At 35.0% G+C, this 22,411-nt stretch overlaps 1 protein-coding gene across 1 annotated transcript in view; it reads right to left on the bottom strand.

Moving 5' to 3' along the window:
• The window catches only part of LOC145254736 (presequence protease, mitochondrial-like), a 98,796-nt gene that overhangs the window by 61,714 nt on the left and 14,671 nt on the right, over positions 1-22,411 (bottom strand). Inside the window, exons 4-9 of the mRNA XM_080113470.1 lie at positions 21,309-21,460; positions 19,128-19,242; positions 8,540-8,636; positions 4,619-4,779; positions 1,669-1,795; positions 526-614 (exon numbers count right to left, since the gene is read on the bottom strand). Of these exons, the coding sequence (XP_079969596.1) occupies positions 526-614; positions 1,669-1,795; positions 4,619-4,779; positions 8,540-8,636; positions 19,128-19,242; positions 21,309-21,460 (741 nt within the window). The remainder of the gene's footprint in view (positions 1-525; positions 615-1,668; positions 1,796-4,618; positions 4,780-8,539; positions 8,637-19,127; positions 19,243-21,308; positions 21,461-22,411) is intronic.

Genomic DNA, 22,411 nt, shown 5'->3' with positions numbered 1-22,411 from the left:
TAACTGTTTGCAAACAAATAAATAAATACATAAATTACTTATCTCAAAGGATTCCAATAAAAATAATAATATATAATACGTTTTTCTTTGACCTATTAAATCTTTGCAATGTTTTACTTTTGGACGAATTGAGTTAAAACTTGACAATATGACTGCAAAGACTTTACTTTTTAATATGATGTCATCTTTTCACTAATTGATCGAATAGTTTTATTTTTATAAAGAAAATTGCTTTTAAGCTAGTAATGGGAATTAGTAGGCATTACAACATAGATCTAGTAAGTATGAATTATTGATGAGTTATCCTTTTTTTTTAGATTTTAAATGACGAGCAAAACAGTTCTCAATTACTAGTGAAATTTTCTTAAATAAATTTTAAATAAGCATTTATTTAAAATGTATTATCCAATTTTGATTTGATAGTGAAGAAAATTTGTTGAAATTTAAAAAAAAAAAAAGGATTTTCTACAAAAAACAAAATGTTACGAAAAATTAATTTTCAAAGATTTGCAAATCCATGTTCACCTGGAAAGTAGAAAACTTGTAGAAAATGTTGTTTGTTTTTGTGGATCTGGAGCCATTGGATCAGGCCGACATGTTATCGAATGGTCTTGCTGAAAGAAATAAAAAACACACAAAATGAAATGCAGTAAATATTCATCACTTAAATATTTTTATCAAGCAAAGTTGTAAAGTTGTAAGGTATAAAGTCTGATTCAGATTCCTTAGGATTACAAATGCTCGGACCCTCATTTTAAGTTTTCCCAATACTAAGAATGTTCGCCGATTCCTCAAAGACTAAAAGGTCAGACCAGTTTGAAGCATTCTTGCGTTTTTCTCTCTTCCCAAAACCTCTGATTCTGCAACACTAACATTAAGTAATTATATTATAATCATTTTTTTTTCCATTTTTCAGACAAGGTGTGAAGCCACTTGATATAAGGAGTTAAAAAAAAAAGATGATTATCGCAAAGACAGAAGATGCTTTAAAAAGACCAAGTTTATAGATGAGAGGAAAATAGCAGAAAGTTCCTCAAGCTGGGAGTTCTTAACAAGAAACTACTGGAATAAGAAACTGCATTACTGTAATGGAAAAAAAAAAAAAACAAGTCTGAGGATGCTTAAAAGAAGCTTTATTTTACTGAGAACTATGCAGGGATGAGCCACTACGAATACTGCAGTTAATTTAACAAAAGAAAAAAAATAAAACTCAAGGGAAGTTACTCACTGCCGGTGAGCATAAGTGGAAATTAAAGAGTTCTTTTTTTCAGCACAATTACAGTGAAGTATTACAACAGTGAATTGATTGAGACTACTAAACCTACTAGTCTAATGAACTGGAACAAAGGAACAAATCAAACAATTCTGAAGAACATTTGCTGTTATAATAAAGTGTGTGTGTGTGGGGGGGGGTCATTATATTACAGATACGTTTCGGCATCTTATCAAGAACCCTTAAATCGGACTGATATTCACCAGTCCAAAAATCACAATAATACCTTACTTGGTCTGACAGTAGCTTCGATATAGAGGGATAGAGAGAACTAACTGGAGAGACCCTACTTTATGAAAAGCAGAAAGAGCAATCAATTTAATAAATGAACTCAAAGAAAGATTACAATGAAATAATATTATTATTAAATAAAATTTTTAAAAATTGCAACAAACCGGATTCGTCCAGCGTTTCTCCAAAGGCACAGCTGTATTGGGATCAATCTTAGAGAAATTGGACAAATAGTTTTTGTTAATGAATTCTAGGTGTTCTTCCAGAGAGAAATTGCCATAAGTTAAAAATCTGAAAATGAAAATAATAGATTTTAAATTTAATTTAATCATATTTAAAAAAATATTTTTAGTAAGATTTAATCTTCTGAATTTGTTTTTTTTATAAAAATATGCACAACATGAATTCGTTTTTTATAAATAAGCACAACATATCATAAGTGTTTTTACTAGCTATAAACAGAAATAGTGATCCATTCCCAATCTGTTTTAAGTTTTAGAGAAATATCAAATGCCAAAGAAACAACAATGACATTGAAGATGATATAAATTCCATTATTTATTAACAGGAATATTAATTAAGCAAATATATCAAAAGTACGAAGAACAAATAAGATTTTAACATAGACAATCTCACATTCAATACACAATATAAATTTTTGACCGATTCTTCAGTCTTCTCAGGTGTAAGATACACACACACACACACATATATACATATACTAGCAGGTTGCCCGGTGTTGCCTGGTTGTAAAATATACATAAATATTATATATTAATACTATTATTAATATTAAAATTATTCATTATAAACAGAAATACTGTAGGTATTAAACATAATGTTAAATTCCTTTTAAAAAAATGTAGTAAAAAAAAAATATGGAAAGAAACTGAGACATGTGCATGCAAGTATTATATTTTTCTAAACAGTTCACCTCTGGTGAGTAAAAAAAAAAATACTCCAGCTGAGATTGAAACCAAAGCCTAAAGAGAGTGGGTCAAAAAGAATAACCATCAAACCAGCTTGACATGATCTTTAAAAAGTGTTTTCAAACCAACTTATACTTAACATAAGGAAGCTGTTGAAAACATAAAAATCCAACCCCCCCCACCACATACCAATTTTTCAATTTTGACTTCTAAGCAGCCCCCCTTTTTTTTTAAAGGAAAACCAATTAGGAAAGTCAGGTAGGGGGTGGTTGGAAGGGTCCAGTGTGGAGTTTGAGGCAAACCGACGGGCAAGCATGTTAGCCTTCTCGGTTGCTAAGGAGACAACCTCGTGATTGTTGGTTAGTGGGGGAATTGTTGATTGCCCATTATTTACTACACTGTTGTAGATTTTTCAGAAGTCTCAAGTTCCTAGTTTTTGTGCTTCAATGCGTTTTTTAGTGGTTTCCATAAATTCTCTCTTAGCTGTCGCTATTTCTTTGTTAACGTTATTTCTAGCTTCTTTATACTTCAGTCTGTTTGAACTGGACTTATGTCGGTTAAATCTGCGGTATGCATGCTGCTTTTGAGCAATGGCAGTTGCGCAAGTCAAAGTAAACCATTGGGGAGAGTGAGGTTTACTATAAAATTTCCGCATGGGAACATGCTCTTCGATTGCAGTTTTGAATCAGTCAGTGGTCTCGTTTGTACACTGTTCAGCAGGAAGAGAAAACATATTTCCCCATGGGGCATCTCTGATTACTTCCCTGATGGATTCCCAGTCAGCCTTTTAATAATATCTCATTGCTTAGAGCACTGGCTCTTCAGTTTTGGCTCTAGAGTTTAGGGCGATTTCAACCATTATCACTGCATGATCAGCGTTCCCGAGTGGGCTGTCGGTCTTCGTTATGCAATCATCGGGAACTGTGGTCAAAAACAGATCTAGAAGTGATGCTTGTTGTTCTTCCTGATCAGGGAAACGGGTTGGAAATGTAACAATATGATACGATACAATATGCACACACACACACATATATGATACAATACAATACACACACACACACACACATATATGATACAATACAATACACACACACATATATGATACAATACAATAAACACACACACAGACATATATATATATATGTACGCATATATATATATATATATATAATACAATAAACACACACACATATATGATACAATGCACACACACACATATATATGATACAATACAATATACACATATATATATATATATATGATACAATAAACACACTCACACATATATATATGATACAATACAACACACACACATATATATGATACAATACAATAAACACACACGCATATATATGATACAATACAATACACACACATATATATAATACAATACAATACACACACACATATATGACACAATACAATAAACATACACACATACATATATATGACACAATACAATAAACATACACACATATATATATATGACACAATACAATAAACATACACACATATATATGACACAATACAATAAACATACACACATACATATATACGACACAATACAATAAACACATACACACATATATATGATACAATACAATAAACATACACACATACATATATATGACACAATACAATAAACATACACACATATATATATGATACAATACAATAAACATACACACATATATATATAATACAATAAACACACACACATATATATATGACACAATACAATAAACACACACATATATATGACACAATACAATAAACACACACATATATATGACACAATACAATAAACACACACACATATATATGACACAATACAATAAACATACACACACACATATATATGACACAATACAATAAACATACACACATACATATATATGACACAATACAATAAACATACACACACATATATATATGACACAATACAATAAACATACACACATACATATATATGACACAATACAATAAACATACACACATATATATATGACACAATACAATAAACACACACACATACATATATATGACACAATACAATAAACATACACACATATATATATGACACAATACAATAAACACACACACATATATGACACAATACAATAAACACACACACATATATATATGACACAATATTACAACACAATTTTCACTACAAAATTCCTACCTTGCATTACTTGGATGGTAATGAGAATGATGGAATTCCTTCAGATTTTTCCATGTGAGATCCGGAATATCCTGTGGATCACCTCCACTGACAACACCATAAGTGTGACTTGGTAACAACTTGTTCTCCAGGGCTTGTTGGTAAATATTCTGAGAGTTAGACTGAAAATATTCACGGAATGCAAAATTAACTAATTGTAAGGGAAAATTAATGTCATCGATCTTTCAAGCACTGAATTTCGGTTTTCCAGATTATATATTTAAATTTAATGACCAGCGCTTACACTGTATTGGACATGATAACTTTGCTTCAATAAATAACCTGCTCAGTGACATACAATATGATTTCTGGTCCACGGGATGTACTATTATATCACACAGGATTAGTGAATCATGTAACAGCAATAGCTCTTGACATATCAAAGACTTTTGATAGAGTATGGCATAACAGTCTATTTCACAAGATTGCCAGCTATGTCCTCACAATTATTAAATCCTTTCTTTCTGATAGGCTTATAAGAGTAGTCATTGATAGGCAGAAATCAGAAACTCATAGGATTAACACTGGTGTCCCTCAAGATTCCATGCTGGACCTAACCTTAACCTAACTCTCTTCCTAATCTTCAATGATCTTTCAAATCACATTCTTAGATCATTCATAGACATTTATGCAAACGACACCAGAACTTATGGCAACAGTTAAAAGGCCAGCAATAACCAAGATCTTTTGGATTCTTTCTTTTCTGATCTTGAGAATGTGCTGCAATGGGGAAAAAGGTGACTGGTTAATTTTAATGCATCAAAAACACAGCTTCCCTCCTTTCAACATAATCACTCTGACTCCATCATGCCCCAATTGAAATGAATGACTCTTGCATTGGGGAAGCTCTGTGTTTTGACAAACTTCTGGCACTGACCTTCACTTCTGATCTGAAATGGAACACATACATCAAATGTGTTGCCAATATTGCTGGAAAATGGTTGAATCACTATCCCACTCTAGTAGGCATCTCACTGTGTCTGTATAAGGACCAGGTACGCTCCAAAATGGAGTATTGTTGCCACATCTGGGCAGGAGCTGTTCAGTGTGCCCTACCCAGCCTGATAACGTTCAAAACTGACTTTAAAACCTAGTAGGTGATGCCCCTTTTTTTCTTCTCCGCAACATCTCTTTCCTACATAAGAGATGTTGCGAGCCTGTCTCTGCTCTATCAATGTTTTCATGGCAAGTACTTGACTGAACTCCAATCTATGGTCACCCTTGCCAAAGTTTCACAAAAAAAAACACTCGACTAGTTACAACCACTATATACAATTTCCCCAACTCCTAAATCTAAACACAGATTCCATGAACAAAGCTTCATCCCAGAATTGCCCATCTCTAGAACACTGTTCCGCTGGCCTGTTCCTGATTGAATACAACATGGTGACCTTCAAATCCAATGTAAACAAATTGTTGTTAAACCGTCCCCATGAATAATTAAATTTTACCCAATTTACACAATTAACGATTACTACACTACCATCTTACATTCATTAACTCCTTATCCTTGAATAGCCCTCAAACCTTAATAAGTGGTGTCTCCCAAGTAAAAATAAAAAATATGGAAACGTGCTAGGCATAGCAACCTACGGCATAGCACATAAAGAAAAAATCTTGGATTATCTTGACTAAAATTCTTTTACAAATGAATAATTTGATTTTAATAATTCTGCACTTATTTGTATTCCAATATATATTTTACTTCAATACAGGCCATCATCAGTGGTAAAAATATAGACAAAAATACAGACAACAAAAAGTCACTGCCATCTGGTGATAATTTTCTTACAAATTCAAATAGAAAATTTAATTTGAAATATAAATCTACATTAGTGGCATGGCAAGGCCACAGGGGAGACAGCCAAGCAAAAAAACCCTAATCAAAATTCATCCCTAAGCAGGAAAACTTGCCAGGACACTATGTACACAAATGTAGGCAAATTTGGGCATATTTTATTGGTTTGAAAATATAGTTCTTTTTTACTAATTGTCATAAAATTTTAACCATAGAATAGTATTATAATCTCCTAAAAGCCTGAAAATTTTTATGTAGTTTCGGCCCATACAACCAAAGATTTGAGCATTTCAATATTCAATTTGGCTACGAGTATATATATATATATATATATATATATATATATATATATATTTTTATAGTATATATATTTTCATACACGCACACACACACACCACCTTTTTTGGTATTTTTATAAGTTCCAAATCTCAGCGACTATTGATCAGAATTTAACAAATGAAGGCTCATTGGGAAAGGTAATGACCTGAATTGTGTAGAGGGCTATGTGACATTTGCCCTTAAGGTCACACATTAAGGCGATCATCCATCATTCAGAGCCTATTTTTGGCACTTTTTTACATTAATCATAGTCATTTGTCTTCCTAGTTTTGCATATGAATTACAAAATATCTGATATTTCCCCAAAACCTCTGGTCTTGATGGAGGGGAAACTAAAACTTGCTGCTATGGTTTCAAATGATCTGAAATAATAGCAAAGGGAAACTCCTTTCCAAATATTTTTCATATGTTCTATTCTTCCTCTTTGCTCAAATTTGCCTACATTTGTATATCCTGCAGGCCAGCTTCAGTTTTGCTGCTTTGTTTGTCTCCCTTGTGGTCTTGCCAGGCCACTAGTATATATATATATATATATATATATATATATATTCAGGCAAACATTATTAAAAACAACAGAGATACCTTGCTTAATGATTCTTTTTTTCATTTTTTCGATCTTTCATAAGATTTTTTTAACTTCAAGATGGAAGGTATTTACAAATGTTCCATGGTTCACACGAGCGCTTTCGATTCTTTCTTCTGATGATGATTCAAGAAAGAATCGAAAGCGCTCGTGTGAACCATGGAACATTTGTAAATACCTTCCATCTTGAAGTTAAAAAAATCTTATGAAAGATCGAAAAAAAGAATCATTAAGCAAGGTATCTCTGTTGTTTTTAATAATGTTTGCCTGAATGAAGGAATGCTGCCTAAATACACTAATATATATATATATATATATATATATATGTATATGTATGTGTGTTTGTGACCGGCATATATAATTTTTACTCATTTTTACCCCAAATAATACATAATGCTACTTGGAACATAAGGGACTACTATTTGATGTCATGTCTAAAATGGGGACTGTGGGGAGTTGATCAGTGAGATGTCCGTTCACATTACATTTAAACTTCAGGAGGTTAGTACAGTCAAGGAGGCAAAAAACAGGGAGGGAATTCCAAAGTTTAGCAGTCCGTGGGAAGAAAATATTAGAGTATGTTGGAGACGCCCCTCCATGGGATTAATGGACTATCTCATGACGTCACTTCCTCTGGTGACATCACTTCCGGCATTGAGTACCAGTGCCCGCAGTCAGAGATTGGCACATGCCCATGGAGGTCATGTGCAAATGCCCTACCGTTGAGGAATGGTATTGCTCCACTCACTTTGCCTGTAATATATGTGAATACATGTGTTTTCCTAAAAGTCCTGTCTTCCTTCGTTTTTATTACCATTTAACCCCATAACAGAGTAGAAGGTTTTCTGGCATCTCGGGACCTTAATAATTAAAAGGATGGGATTTTGCTTCTTGTCAGGTTAGTCGGGAGTATGCATGCCAAGAGGGCACAAATGCTATGAGTTCAGAGCATATTCTATTAAAGTACTTGCAAAACTGGCAAAGAGATATGATATTTCAAAGTGTCTATTTGAAAATTTAAAAGTGCCAGTAGTTACAAAGATTTTTCTTCTTTATTTTCGACTTTGAACTTTTTTTTAAATATCTTTATTTTAGAACTGCCTTTGATTTATAAAGCTTGATGCAAATCTTAAAAAAAAAAGTTAAAGAATTTAAAACTTACAAAAACACCTTTCATCTCGTTGAAGACGACACCTTTAAAAATAATTGGTGAGTTAGGATTTTGGACATCTGAATGTTCCAAACGCCATCCTTCTTGGCTGAAACAGAAGATTTTATTATTTCACATTTGAAATGGTTGAAAAGTTTGGCAAGATATAATGTCCAAAAACATCCAACAAAAAATATTTAACAATGTTTTTTTTATATTCATGAGTCACCACACATGAACGCCTAAAACCACTCAAGCTTAAGGACAAGGATTAATGTTATTGTCAATGAGTGTGGGCTGTCTCTCGTGCTCAGGTCAAACAACTAATCTCTGACCACTTCAGAAACTGTGGCTTGTGATGTCTAGTCGTCCGAGAGACCACCACATTAGATTCTAAATGCCTCTGTGTAGAATTTTTCTGAAAGCGAAAAGCGAAGCTGCACATGCTAGAAAGGACAGACAAACAGGATTCTATCAACTGAAAATTAATTTCACAAAAATTACAGTCTTTTTACATATATATACACGTTCAGTTCTTAAACATTTTAAATTCACAAATCTCTCTTCTTCGTGGATGGCACTCAGGCGGATGAAGAGGGGGAAGGGGGTCAGGCATTCAGAGCTGGTTCCTCTTGAGGTTGGCGCAAATCTCTCCAATCTGGCTAAAAAAAACTGAACGCTTGTTTTTATATTCAGGAACGGGGTGGGTCGGATGATCGACCCAACCAATCAGCGATACGTTTTCCGGGGAATTCCCAGATCGGAATTGTGGGTGTGCAGTTCAGCCATAGTCCAAAGTTTTGTAACTCTGAGACCAAAATGAAATCAATTTTACATAACCCCGGGGCCGAGGGGGGGGGTAACATCCATCATTCAGAAATCCCTGTCTGAAAACAGGTGTCCTTCTAGGTTAACCAGTACAACTCTCGTTCAACAATAAAATATATATCTGGCTTTAACAACAAAAGAAATATATATCTATATATTTTAATTCAAGTATTTTTTATATTTGCCGTTGTCCGGGATTCAATTAAACAATCTTAGCATATTTACCCAGTCTTCCTCAGGTCCCAGGGGGGTCTCAACCTCCTCAATGGGGAGCAAATCGCTCCCTAAAGTCAATCATGCCACAGAGAGGATAAACAATACTATGAGAGAATAGAGAAATGGATTACTTATGTTGCTATAATTTTGATATATTATGAGGATATGATCCCTAAAAGTTGAAAGGTTCTATTTATAAACACTGGTGATAGAAACTGACTAATCAAATGAAGCCACATTCTACTAGCAACCAATCAGAAACCAAAATTGCTCTTTGCCTGAAAAATTATAAAGTCCAAGACTTATACAGAATAGCTACCCACCAAAAGCTCTTCATCTCTAGGACCTGTTCAGAACAGCTACCCATTAAAAATTCTCCTGAAATTAAACATGGCTTTCAATTCAAGAACTTCAGATAAAGTCTCAAGCATTTGTTGACACTGGACTTTTTTTTTTTTTTTTTATTACATTTTCACCCCAAACAAGGCAAATTGCCACTTTGGTGTAGGGGGCTACTATCAGGGGCAACAACTACTGGGGTACTATGTAGGGATTTGGGCAGCAAGGTGTCGGTTCACGTTACACTTGAACTTCTGCACGTCAGTACTGTTGGGGAAGCAGGGACCTGGAATGGAATTCCAGAGTCTTGCGGTTCTGGGGAAGAAACTATTGGAGTAAAAAGATCTTTTACATCTAGGGACCTCTACAGTGTGGGGGTGGGATCTAGTAGCCTGTCGGGTTTGTCGAGGGTGCTCGCGTCGTGGGGGCACAAGTGATTGCAGTTCATCAGAGCATTCACCACTAAAATACTTGTAGAACAGGCAGAGGGATGCAACATTTCGTCGATGGGACAAAGGCTGAAGCTTAGATGCCAGTTCAGGGCCTATCAGATTTGCGACTCTCTTTTGAACCTTGTCAAGGAGCGAGAGACTAGTAGCAGATGCACCAGCCCAGATGTGGCAGCAATACTCCATACATGGGCGAATGGTGGCCTTATAGAGGTACAGGATACTTTCGGGTGTTAGTAGTTTTCTAGCACGGTAGAGAGAGCCTACCTTTCTTGCAGCGGCCCTGGCAATGCCTTCAATGTAATTGTTCCAACTCATGTTTCCTGTGAACGTTAGGCCAAGGAGTTTGAAAGATGGACTCTCAGATAAAGAGTCGTTGGCCATTGCTATTGGTGGTAGAGAGGGTTTCTTGTAATTATTGAATGAAACTAGTTTAGTCTTGGCAGCATTGAACGCGACCAACCACTTTTGTCCCCATTCCACTACAGATTGGAGGTCTTCCTCTAGTGTTTCTGCCATTTCTTTAGAAATGTGTTCATTCGTCTTCCTGTCGTGTCTGCCATAGAGTGTAGTGTCATCAGCATATATACCCATCTCAGAGGCAATGTTGTCGGGGAGGTCATTTATGAATATCAGGAACAATAGAGGTCCAAGGATAGAACCCTGGGGCACTCCCGCATTTATATCATATTGTTTAGATGTGCGACCGTCGAGGACTACCTGGATTTTTCTCTTATCTAAGAAGGATTTAATTATGTTAAGTATTCTACCAGTGATACCGTAAGATCTAATCTTCCTGAGGAGACCCTCATGCCATACCCTGTCAGAAGCCTTAGATATATCTAGAGCTACCGCTCTGCCTTCCCCCGCTTTGTCCAGTGATTGGTATATACGTTCAGAGATCACGGTGAGGATGTCTGCTGTGGAACGGGCTTGTCTAAATCCATATTGTTTGTCAGTCAGTAGTTTAGCATCTGTAAGATGATGGACTAGAGTATGGTTAATTATGGTCTCAAATATTTTGGCAAAATGTGGGAGGAGGCTAATGGGGCGATAATTTGATGGGTCTGTCCTTTCGCCAGAATTCTTGAATACTGGTACAACAGAAGCAGTTTTCCAACAGCCCGGAAAGCAAGCTTCATTAAGACATTTGTTGTAGAGTTTGGAGAGAACTGGAGCTACTTCGGCTGAGCACTTTTTTAATAGCACAGCTGGGATAAGATCGGGTCCACATGCTTTTGAGGTGTCAAGGTTTTTTATGATAGCATGCACCTGAGCAGGGGTGGTTTTCAGATCGTCTAGTGTGGCGTCTGTCCGCATAGGAAAGTCAGGTAGGGGGTGGTTGGAAGGGTCCAGTGTGGAGTTTGAGGCAAACCGACTGGCAAGCATGTTAGCCTTGTCGGTTGCTGAGGAGACAACCTCGTGATTGTTGGTTAGTGGGGGAATTGTTGATTGCCCATTATTTACTACACTGTTGTAGATTTTCCAGAAGTCTCGAGTTCCTAGTTTTTGTGCTTCGATGCGCTTTTTAGTGGTTTCCGTAAATTCTCTCTTAGCTGTCGCTATTTCTTTCTTAACGTTATTTCTAGCTTCTATATACTTCAGTCTGTTTGAACTGGACTTATGTCGGTTAAACCTACGGTATGCATGCTGCTTTTGAGTAATGGCAGTTGCGCAAGTCGACGTAAACCATTGGGGAGAGTGGGGCTTACTATAAAATTTCCGCATGGGAACATGCGCTTCGATTGCAGTTTTGAACCAGTCAGTGGTCTCGTTTGCACACTGTTCAGCAGGGAGAGAGAAAATATTTTTCCATGGAGCATCTCTAATTAGTTCTCTGATGGCTTCCCAGTCAGCCTTATTATAATATCTCGTTGTTTTGAGCACTGGCTCTTCAGTTTTGGGACTAGAGTTTAGGGCGATTTCAACCATTATCACTGCATGATCAGCGTTCCCGAGTGGGCTGTGGGCCTTCGCTATGCAGTCATCGGGAACTGTGGTCAAAAACAGATCTAGAAGTGATGCGTGTTGTTCTTCCTGGTCAGGGAAACGGGTTGGAAACGTAACAATTTGTGATAGGGAGTGAGATATAGCGAAGCTATGGGTTGTGCTGCCCGCTGCATCTGTGTGAATAGAGAATCCAAGCCAGTTTTTGTGGTGGACATTAAAGTCACCAAACACATGTATTTGTGCGCTAGTGTCGAGGGACAGTGCCATGTCTATGCTGTCAGATACTTTGTTTATTATGGAGCAGTCCTGAGTCGAGGGAGAGCGGTAGAGAAAATAATAGTAGCTAATACTGTGTTGCACCTTTAGTCTAAAGCACATAAAGGCTTGATCATCTGTTTCTAGGTTTGTTTCTCTAGTCAAGGGAAGGGTATTACGAATGTAAACTCCAAGTCCGTGCATATGTCTGTCAGAGTCCTTACGGCAGAGTGGGAGATATCCAGGCATGTTAAAGTGGTTAGAGGGAATGGAGGAGTGTAGGTTAGTCTCACTTAGTGCTAAGATATCCGGGGTATTTGTTAAGAGAAATGCTTCAACATCAGCTAAGTTAGTTCTAAGCCCACGGATATTTGTGAATGAGAGCCTCAAGGGAGGAGGCAAGTTGAATTTGTTTGTCCCTAATCCTGGTTTAAGCTTATTTTTAGATTGTACTGTCGTCATATTTTTTTTAAGAGTTTCGGTAAGGGGGAGCTAAACAAGAGGTTATGCGGAGCTTCAGACATGCATCACAAGTAGACCATCAGCTGACCTTTCTCCAATTAGGATTGTGGCCTCAGGAAAGCCCACCGGGGATGAGTGCAGGGTCCCTTTCCATGCGCGTCATGGCACTGCAAACAACCCGATATTATTCAACTGTTGATGGAGCAGCCGCTCTAAGCGCTACCAAAGAGTTAGGGCTCCTGTACTACCAGTCGGGAACAGCAGCCAGGAACTGTCAATCCGGTACCCTCAACCCTTTAGAAGAAGGTCAACCCAATCTAACCGCTCAGGCATATCTTATACTTAAGCACTCCCAAATGTTCAGTTTTAGGGGTGGGGCATGCTGGGAATGGGGAAGAACGGCGTTCATTGCCCTAGCCAGGAAACAAAGTCTACCGCTGGGTGTTTCTGTCGAATCACTGAGATAGTGTCTCTGCGCTTGACTAATAGGCAAAGAAGGAGTATGGAAGCCGGCGATAGACAGAGCCTATCTACTCCTTAAGCAATTTAGGTTTGCAAACCGGTGAATTTGTTTGAGTCACCAGCTCTAGGAAGGTTGTCATCCAAGACTGAAGAGGCCTCTCTCCCCTTTGGTTTAGTTTCAGAGTTTTCCTTCTCCTAGACGGATGATCTGGGAAGACCTACTGGGTCCGTCAGCCCTGAGAGGGTTTTCTCCGCGCCTAGGTTCTAATCCAGGTATTTCTGCGACCCCGCGTTGTTAGTGTTACTGGGTTAGTTTGTTGGGGATTATATCTACTGATTAGTTACACTCCTCAAAGTGATTTAGGGACATGCTATTTACTTGTTAATGGATAAAGGGGGTGGGTGAAGTTCATGCAGTGTAAGCGTCTATGTTTGTAAGAGGGCTTGTTAGGGAGGAGATAATGTGATTTTAGTCGTACCCTTTTTTTTTTATTTTATTAATGTTAGCTTAGGTCTAGTATAGTGTTACAGTATGAGTAGGTATTAAGAATTGAGCTACGAGTTGTGCCCGAGCTATTTTAGATGATAGGAGGGTTAAGATGTAAGTGCAATATAGCATGGATAAGACAGCAAGTATTGAGTCATGCGTAATTAGGTGAATAGATATATATAGGCAGGTTTTCAGTAGGTGCGAATAGAGTTGGAGTTGTAGGTATTTTTTAGTAAGAGTCATGGGGCGTTTTGCATAACAAGGAGTGTCGTTTCAATAACGTAATTAATCGTTGCAAAACTCGAGACAGTTGTGTAGTGCATATCGCTTTGTTTCTGGGTACTTTGGCTGTTAAGTACCTGCCTTTGTGTGCATAGGCTGTTAAGTCCCTTACTGGATAGGAATGAGCTGTAATGCATGCCTTAGAGGTAGAAATGTATAGATGTTTAGTGATGGTTATTAAAACAGTTTGCATGTGAGGGATTAGGGGCTGGAAGTTAGCGATTCAACTACAGATGCGGAGCAATGTGGGAGTTTAGTGGCGGATAGGTTGGAAGGAGTAGATTGTTAGCGTTCAAGAGAAGAGGGGTTATTTATTTACAGATGGATTTCCATTAGGATTTTTGAGTTACAGGTAAGGTTTAGTCTGAAGAAGGGAGGAAATTTTTTTTTTTTTTTTTTTTTTTCTTCTGTGGTGATATGTTTCATAGATGGAAATTTCTTGGAAAGAAACTGTATGCGTACATATGTGTAATTAGTGAAATTGTTTGGTTATTATACGGCATATCAACCTTTTCTAGTTTATTTAATCCTGAATCTAATCATCATAATCATCGGTTTAATGTCTATTTTACATGTTAGCATGTGTTTAAGAAATTGATTTCCAAGTAACCTATCTCTGGTGGTTATTCATTTAGAATAAAATTGGGGGGGGGGGTTCTAGTCGACATGAATTTTTTTTTTTAACTTTTCTTATAGCTTTTAGATTTTAGTCAAATCTTATTTGGATTATTAAATATAGGAAAACAGAGTTTTTCTTTTCTAATTTTTTTCCTCCTTATGTAATATTGTGCTCTGATTCATCATAAAAAGAAATATACCATCTACAGTGAAGGTAAATAAATACTTATTGAAGATTATTGAACTCTTTGATTTCTTTATCATTATTTATTTGTTTATCTGTTTCTAACGACTGAATAATTCCTGCATTGATAAGCCTTCAAGCACACCTTTTTGTCCGATAAACAATACTTCAAGCAAACCATGACATACTTCTTATCGGAAAACAAAGTTTTCTTTTCTCATTGCTTTCCTACTTATCATATAATATTGTCCCCTTATTGATTTGATTCAATTTATTATTTTCCAAACTTATGTTTTTTATATAGTTTTAAAGGTTAAAAAACTTCCAAGATTATATATATATATATAAATTCATTCGTTTATTTTATGAAGGTTAAAAAAAAAAATTTGTGTTCTTATTTGGCTTTAAAGTGTTAAATGTAACACGTCTCTTATTTGATTTTCAAATTTCATTCAACGCCTTTAATGGATAAACCTACCCAGACTTTCAAATCACATGCGATCACGCGTAATTATCCGGCTACAGAAAAACCACAGCTAACATCAGGTGGACTTAACTTAAAATTCTTCCATTCAACATCATGACGAAGAATAAGAGGAAATTATATATATATATATATATATATATATATATATATATATATATATACACATACAGATTGAAAAAGGAGTGTGTATCTCCGAAATATATCTCTCTTTAAAAATAAACATTCGTTTTTATAAAGGTTAAAAAAAAAAAAATTGTGTTGTTATTTGGCTTTAAAGTGTTAAATACAACACGTCTCTTATTTGATTATATATATATATATATATATATATATGTATATATATTAGCTCTAAATATACGGCATAATCATGTTGACACACCAGTTCTCACTAGATCACCAAAGTTAAGCAACGATGAGCCTGACCAATACCATATGGGTGACCATTTTGGAATGCTAGGCATTGTACATACCGTGCTGAGAAATAGAAATTTCCAGGTTGGTATCTGGAGACGCATTTAATCCACTGGGAGAAATTCAGCCCTAGTCTTCATTAAGACATGCATCTAAGACAAGGAAAAACTCTGATGTAAAACCTGAGGTCGACTGTCTGCTCTGTCTTGTGGCAACCATCGCACGGACAAAGATTAGCAGTTGTACTAAAAATATGGTTGGTTCTGCACAACGCCTTCACCATTATAAACAAATCATCTCTGTCGATTTCCGAGCAACTTAATTGTTGTAGCGGAGTTCATACATCAAAATTAACAGGAGGGTCCATCATATTTAGTTCTAAGTATTCAGCATTGTCCAGGATCATATTATGAAGTATCTTCAATAAGTTTCCAGACTTTTTTCATATGAGCACTTTTATTGATAGTACGTACATGAAACTCTCGTCGCCTTCGAAGTAATCTCCTCCAGCTGCAATGCACTTGTACCGTTCCAACAACTTCTGGAAAGCCATATGAAAATCCTCTTGTGTGAGCGTGTCAATGATCCACGTCACAGCTTCTTTCACCTCTTCAATTGCCTCATAATGATAGCCTCAAGGTTTTCCTTGAGCTTAGGGAATAACTAAAAATCACAAGGAACAAGGTCTGGACTATAGGGGATGGGGGAGGAACTGCCTTAATGGCCATCTTGGTCATGACAGCATCTTTCTTTCGGATCTTCTCTGACCACCCTTGGGACAAATTTCATGCAAATCTTCCACATCTCCAGTTCCTCGTAAATAATTGTGTGTACATTTCTCACACTGACATCAAACTGTGAATTTATTGTCTCGATAGATACATGACGGTCCTTATCCATGAAATTCTTAATTTCGCTAATCAACTCTGGTGTTCTGGCTTACTTACTCCTCCCACACCTCTCATCATCCCTCACGTCTGATCTTCTCTGAGCACGGTTGGGGCCGACTTTGCAGAAATCTTCTGCATCTTCAGTTCCTCACAAATAATTATGTTTCCAGTTCCTACCTTGACATCAAACTGTGCACTTATTGTCTCTTTAGATACACGACGGCACTTATCCATGAAATTCTTTATTTGGCAACAGATGCTCGATTCATGTAAGATGGTCCATAAGCAATCAGAAGTATTCCAGATGTTTCTGTGGCATTTTTTCCAAGTTTATGATTGTTTTTGTTTTACGGCATATCAACCCTTTTCGGGTTATTTAATGCGGAATCCAAAGATTCGGAAGAAAAATATTTTAATAGAATATATTTCTTTTCAAGTTAGTTTCTATTTAACCTATAGTTAGGACCCTAACAGGTACTACTACTCCAGTTCAGAGTGGACCTGGGAGCAATGGTAATTAAAGGGTGGCGCCACACTCCCCAAAGCTCGCAAGCTGAGGCCTCACCACTGGATATAGTTTAAGGTCATATCCAGGACCTTTTCCAAGTTTAAAACATAATTTTATTGCATGTAATTCTTATTCACCAGCTGTGAGAATCAGACTTTACTAGAGTGTATTCCAATGTTTGCTGTAGCTGTTCATTTGAACCTGAAATCATAAAATTTGGTCAGTCATCTCATGAGATGTATAGCAATAACAAAACTGACTTTTCAAGAGTCTACGACAATTTTAAATGTCTGTACAAAAAAGTCAAGAAAACCATTTTTAAGCGATTAATGTAAATTCTAAGCATTACAACATAAATCTTGCAGGTTTGAATTATTATTGAGTTATCTGCATTGTTTTTATTTTTAAGATTGTTTTCAGAATGGCAGATAAGATAGCTGCTCTTTGGTTACTAATAAAATTTGATATTCTTATTGAAAAATTTAACTACTTGATGACTATATGATTTTGGGAATATGATATTTTAATTTTATCATGGGTACATATAATATACAGATTTTCTTTTTTTTGTTTTTTAGTGTAGGGAGAATTCTGCACAAGAACCAAAATCTTAAAATGCGTGGAATCATTTGTGAAATTTTCTGCATACAATTTGTTCAAAGTGATTTTTGTTATCATTTTTTTTTATTTTAATGAATATTTGATTTTAATGAATATTTAATTTTAATGAACATTTGATTTCAATGAACATTTGATTTCAATGAACATTTTATTTCAATGAATATTTGATTTTAATAAATATTTTATTTCAATGAATATTTGATTTTAATAAATATTTTATTTCAATGAATATTTGATTTTAATAAATATTTTATTTCAATGAATATTTGATTTTAATGAATATTTTATTTCAATGAACATTTGATTTCAATGAACATTTGATTTCAATGAATATTTGATTTCAATGAACATTTGATTTCAATGAATATTTGATTTTAATAAATATTTTATTTCAATGAGTATTTGATTAAAAAACAAGAACAGATTTCAAGTTTTTTTATAGTCACACCAAAGCACATTGTAACTGAGATGCAAAGGGCTACTGCCGAATAGGGACCATGCCTATAATGGCACACTATATAGCGAGTTGAACAACAAGATGATTGTTCACATTACATTTAAATTTCTGCATGTTAATACAATCAGAGAAGCAGGAAACAGGGAGGAAATTCCAAAGTTTAGCAGTTTGAGGGAAGAAACTATTAGTGTAGAAGGCTTTACAGCATCTGGGATGGAATTTTGGTGCTTGTTGGGGTATTTATGCCAATGGGCACCTGCACTACGAGTTTGTCAGAGCACATTCCATTAAAATACTTGTAAAACAGGCACAGGGATGCAACATTTCAGTGATGGGGCAGTGGTTGACAGTGTGGGACCTATTCGATTGGAAACTCTTTTTTTGGACCCTACCTGAGGAGACCATAGTGGATACACCAGCCTAGATGTTGAAACAATACTCCATACATGGGTGAATGATAGCTTTGTATAGATATAGAATACTCTCAGATGTAAATTTTCTAGCGTGATAGAGGCAACCCAGTTTCTTTGCAGCAGCCTTGAAAATATCATCTATGTATTTGTTCTAATTCATGTTACCTGTGAAGTTTGCTGAACACTAACAAAAATTTGTCGAACCTAAAACATCTAAACTATTTGTTATATGAGCAGAGTATACAAGATTTTAAGAAATTGAAAAAAAAAAGACTAACCTGAAATCCAGTTCTCGGAGCTGAGGATAAAACACGGCATCTAAGTAGATTGACAGCAGATTATTAAAATCTTGTCTGTTCTGAGTACAAAACGGGTACATTGTCCAGTCACTGGCTAATTAAAGAAAAGAAGAAAAAAATTAAATACAAAAAGTCAATCATTTGGATTATTCGTATGACTGTTCTCGTCCTGATTGTTATTTTCACAACATTTCAGTTGATGCAATCTCCAACCTTTTCAATATAGAACTTGGGAATTTGCATGGAATTTCAAACAGAACCCTTCATTTAATACAGGAGGATAGCATGCTCTCATTTCGTCGGTCATGAGTGTGTAGAAGTCCTAAGTAATTTGCAGTTGTACTTTTAGTGTCTTCTCCGCACTGAAGATTAAACCGTCAACTTCCAGGACAGTGTAATTTACAACTGAATTTTACCATGTACTTTATCTGTTACACCATGGGTCCTTACTCAAGGCTGATGGAATGGCACATCCTACCATAAAGGGTTCGATTAGAAATTCTGTGTGGATTCCCAAGTTTGACAAAGAGACACCTGAAAAAACTAGCTTTTCTTCCTAAAAATTGAACCTTTTGCTCGGTACCATAACAAATTGTTTTTCGCTGTAAAAAAAAACTATTTGATGAAATTAAGTGAAATTTTTTTTCGGAGAACTTCATTCCATAACAGATACGTACAATTTAAACTTTTTTCGATATTTTCATTTTTTAATGTCTTGACTAGACTGTACAAGTACCAAAAAAATAAATGTTATCAAAGATAAGATAAGTTACTCTTCTACCTATCTGAAAATGATTTTACTCACTTTAAAATGTTTAATCAGTTCGAAAATCATACAATGTTTGATAGGTACAAACAAGAAAAATGGCGGTGAGGCTGACCCTAAATATGTAAAGTTTGGAAAATGAGTTAAAACTAAAAATTACACAAAATACTGCTAGAAACCCACTCAATATATGTCATGGTTACATATATTTGATGGGTTTCTAAGAATTTTGTATAATACTTTAGTTTTAACTCATTTTCTAAACTTATTTAGGAGTCAGCCTTGCCACCATTTTTCTTGATTGCACATATTGATAAACACTGCATGATTTTTGAACAGATTAAACATTTCAAAATGAGTAAAATCACTAAAAACTTTTCCAGTTAGGTAGAAGAGTAACTAATCTTGCTTTTGATAACATTTATTTATTATACTTTTTTTTGACTACTTTATTTTTGTTCATGAAATAATTTTAAAAGTAACACAGTTATTTACACAAAGTTCTCTAAGACGTAACAAAACTGGTCAACTTTTTACAGCTTTCATTCCTTTTGCATGCAGTGCCAGCCATGTGCAATTTCGAGTCACTTTCATCCATTTTTTCTCAAAACAAATATCTTTTTACATACACAATAATATGCCTGTCAAAAATCATATTTACATTCCTTCACCCACTTATATTCATCCAACCAAGTGCGATTAAATGTTATTTTCCCCCATTGTTGTTTGGTCTACGTTTTGTTTTACTTTTAAATTTATTTAATATTATGGATACAAGATTTATGTCCCTTTTTCATAAAACTAGCCAATGTTATTATATGGAAAACATCAGGTAGTTTTGTGATAAAGGAACATAACTCTTGAATCCACAACAATATGAGGCAATTTCAGAACAATGTGTTTCGATTTTATTTTCAATATTTAAAAAATATTTTAATGGTATTTTTATTAATACTTAAAAAAAATAATTTGATAGTGTTTATTTTGATTTGATTTTTACTGAACATAAAGAATACAATTTTCAAGGATTTTCAAGGTAATAATAGAAATAAGGCTTTTTCAGGGCAAAAGTCAAAATTCGAGAAGTTTTCAGGCATGTGTGAACCCTGTTATGTGTATTGAAAAAATAAATTGTTACGGAATTTTAAAAGGTAGGTTATAATTAGGGCTATTGACAAGAAAATATTCTTTTCATTATTTTGACTCTCGAGTATATATCAGTTAATATCTTATATGTTTTTAGATAGAGTGATGTGGTTCTCGATTGAGTAACTGTATCTGTGTCGGGTATATACTCGAGAGTCAAAACAATGAAAAGAATATTCTTTTGTCATAGCCCTAGTAATAATATACAATTTAAAAAAAAGAAAAAGAAAAAAAGAAAACTGTCTCACCTGTCATGGCATTCATAAAAGTGGCCAAAGATCTGTTAAGCATCTTAAAAAATGGATCTCGAACTGGGAATCTATGTGAGCCACAGAGTACGGTGTGTTCTAGAATGTGAGGTACCCCAGTACTGTCCATTGGAGTCGTACGGAAGGCCACACTTTATAAATTAGAAAAAAAAAATATGAACAAATTTCTTTGAAAAGAAAATATGAAAAAAATTCAGTTCTTATGCAGAATTCCTCCATAATTAAAAAACGAAAATAAAGAAAAATCTGTGCATACGCACAAAGAAATGAAAATACCATGTTCCAAAAATCATGTAAAATGATCAAGTAGATTTCTTTAAAAAAAAATCAAATTTTATTATTATTTGAGGAGTGAATTGTCTTGCCCGCCATTTAAAAAAAATAATCTCAGAAAGCAAGGGAGATAACTCAACAATAATTCATACTTAGATTTATGTTGTAACGCCTACAAATTTTCCATTAATCACTGAAGAATGATTTTCTTCATGAAAATTAAACCAATTAATTTACATGATTTTTGGAATATGATATTCTCGTTTCATAAGAGATACATATATCATGCAGATTTTTCTTTATTTTTGTTTATAACATAGGGGGAATTTTGGACAAAAACTAAATCTTCTTTGAAAAAGAAACATGAAAAAATTTTGAAAAAGAACTAAACATTTTTCCATGTGTGTTTTTAAAGGCCATATCAAGCTGGACTCATGGTTATCATACTTGACTCGCTGTCTTTAGGTTTTGGTTTCAATCTCAGAGCGAGTATTTTTTTTTTCTTACAAGAAGTGATCGTTCAGGAAAAAAACATAATACTTGTACTTGCATACAGTTTCATACTTACATACACAAGTCTCAGTTTCTTTCCATTTATTTTACTTCATTTTATTTTTTAAAGGAATTTAATGTTGCGTTTAATACTTACAGTATTTCTGTTTAGAATAAATAAGAATTCTGCATAAATTAGAATATAATATTTACTGGTGCTACCAGATCGGGCTGTCTGAAGATATTGGCTGCCTGGGACGAAATGCATCTACCATTGATGCTTTTTGTTTTTCTACTTCCTTTTGCAAAACTTATGT

The sequence above is a fragment of the Euprymna scolopes genome, chromosome 30, assembly GCF_053919585.1.
Source record: "Euprymna scolopes isolate OS-2025 chromosome 30, ASM5391958v1, whole genome shotgun sequence".
NCBI classification, from domain to species: Eukaryota; Metazoa; Mollusca; class Cephalopoda; order Sepiida; family Sepiolidae; genus Euprymna; species Euprymna scolopes.
The sequence above is the reverse complement of the archived record's forward strand: the minus strand, read 5'-3'. Positions and strand labels throughout refer to the sequence as shown.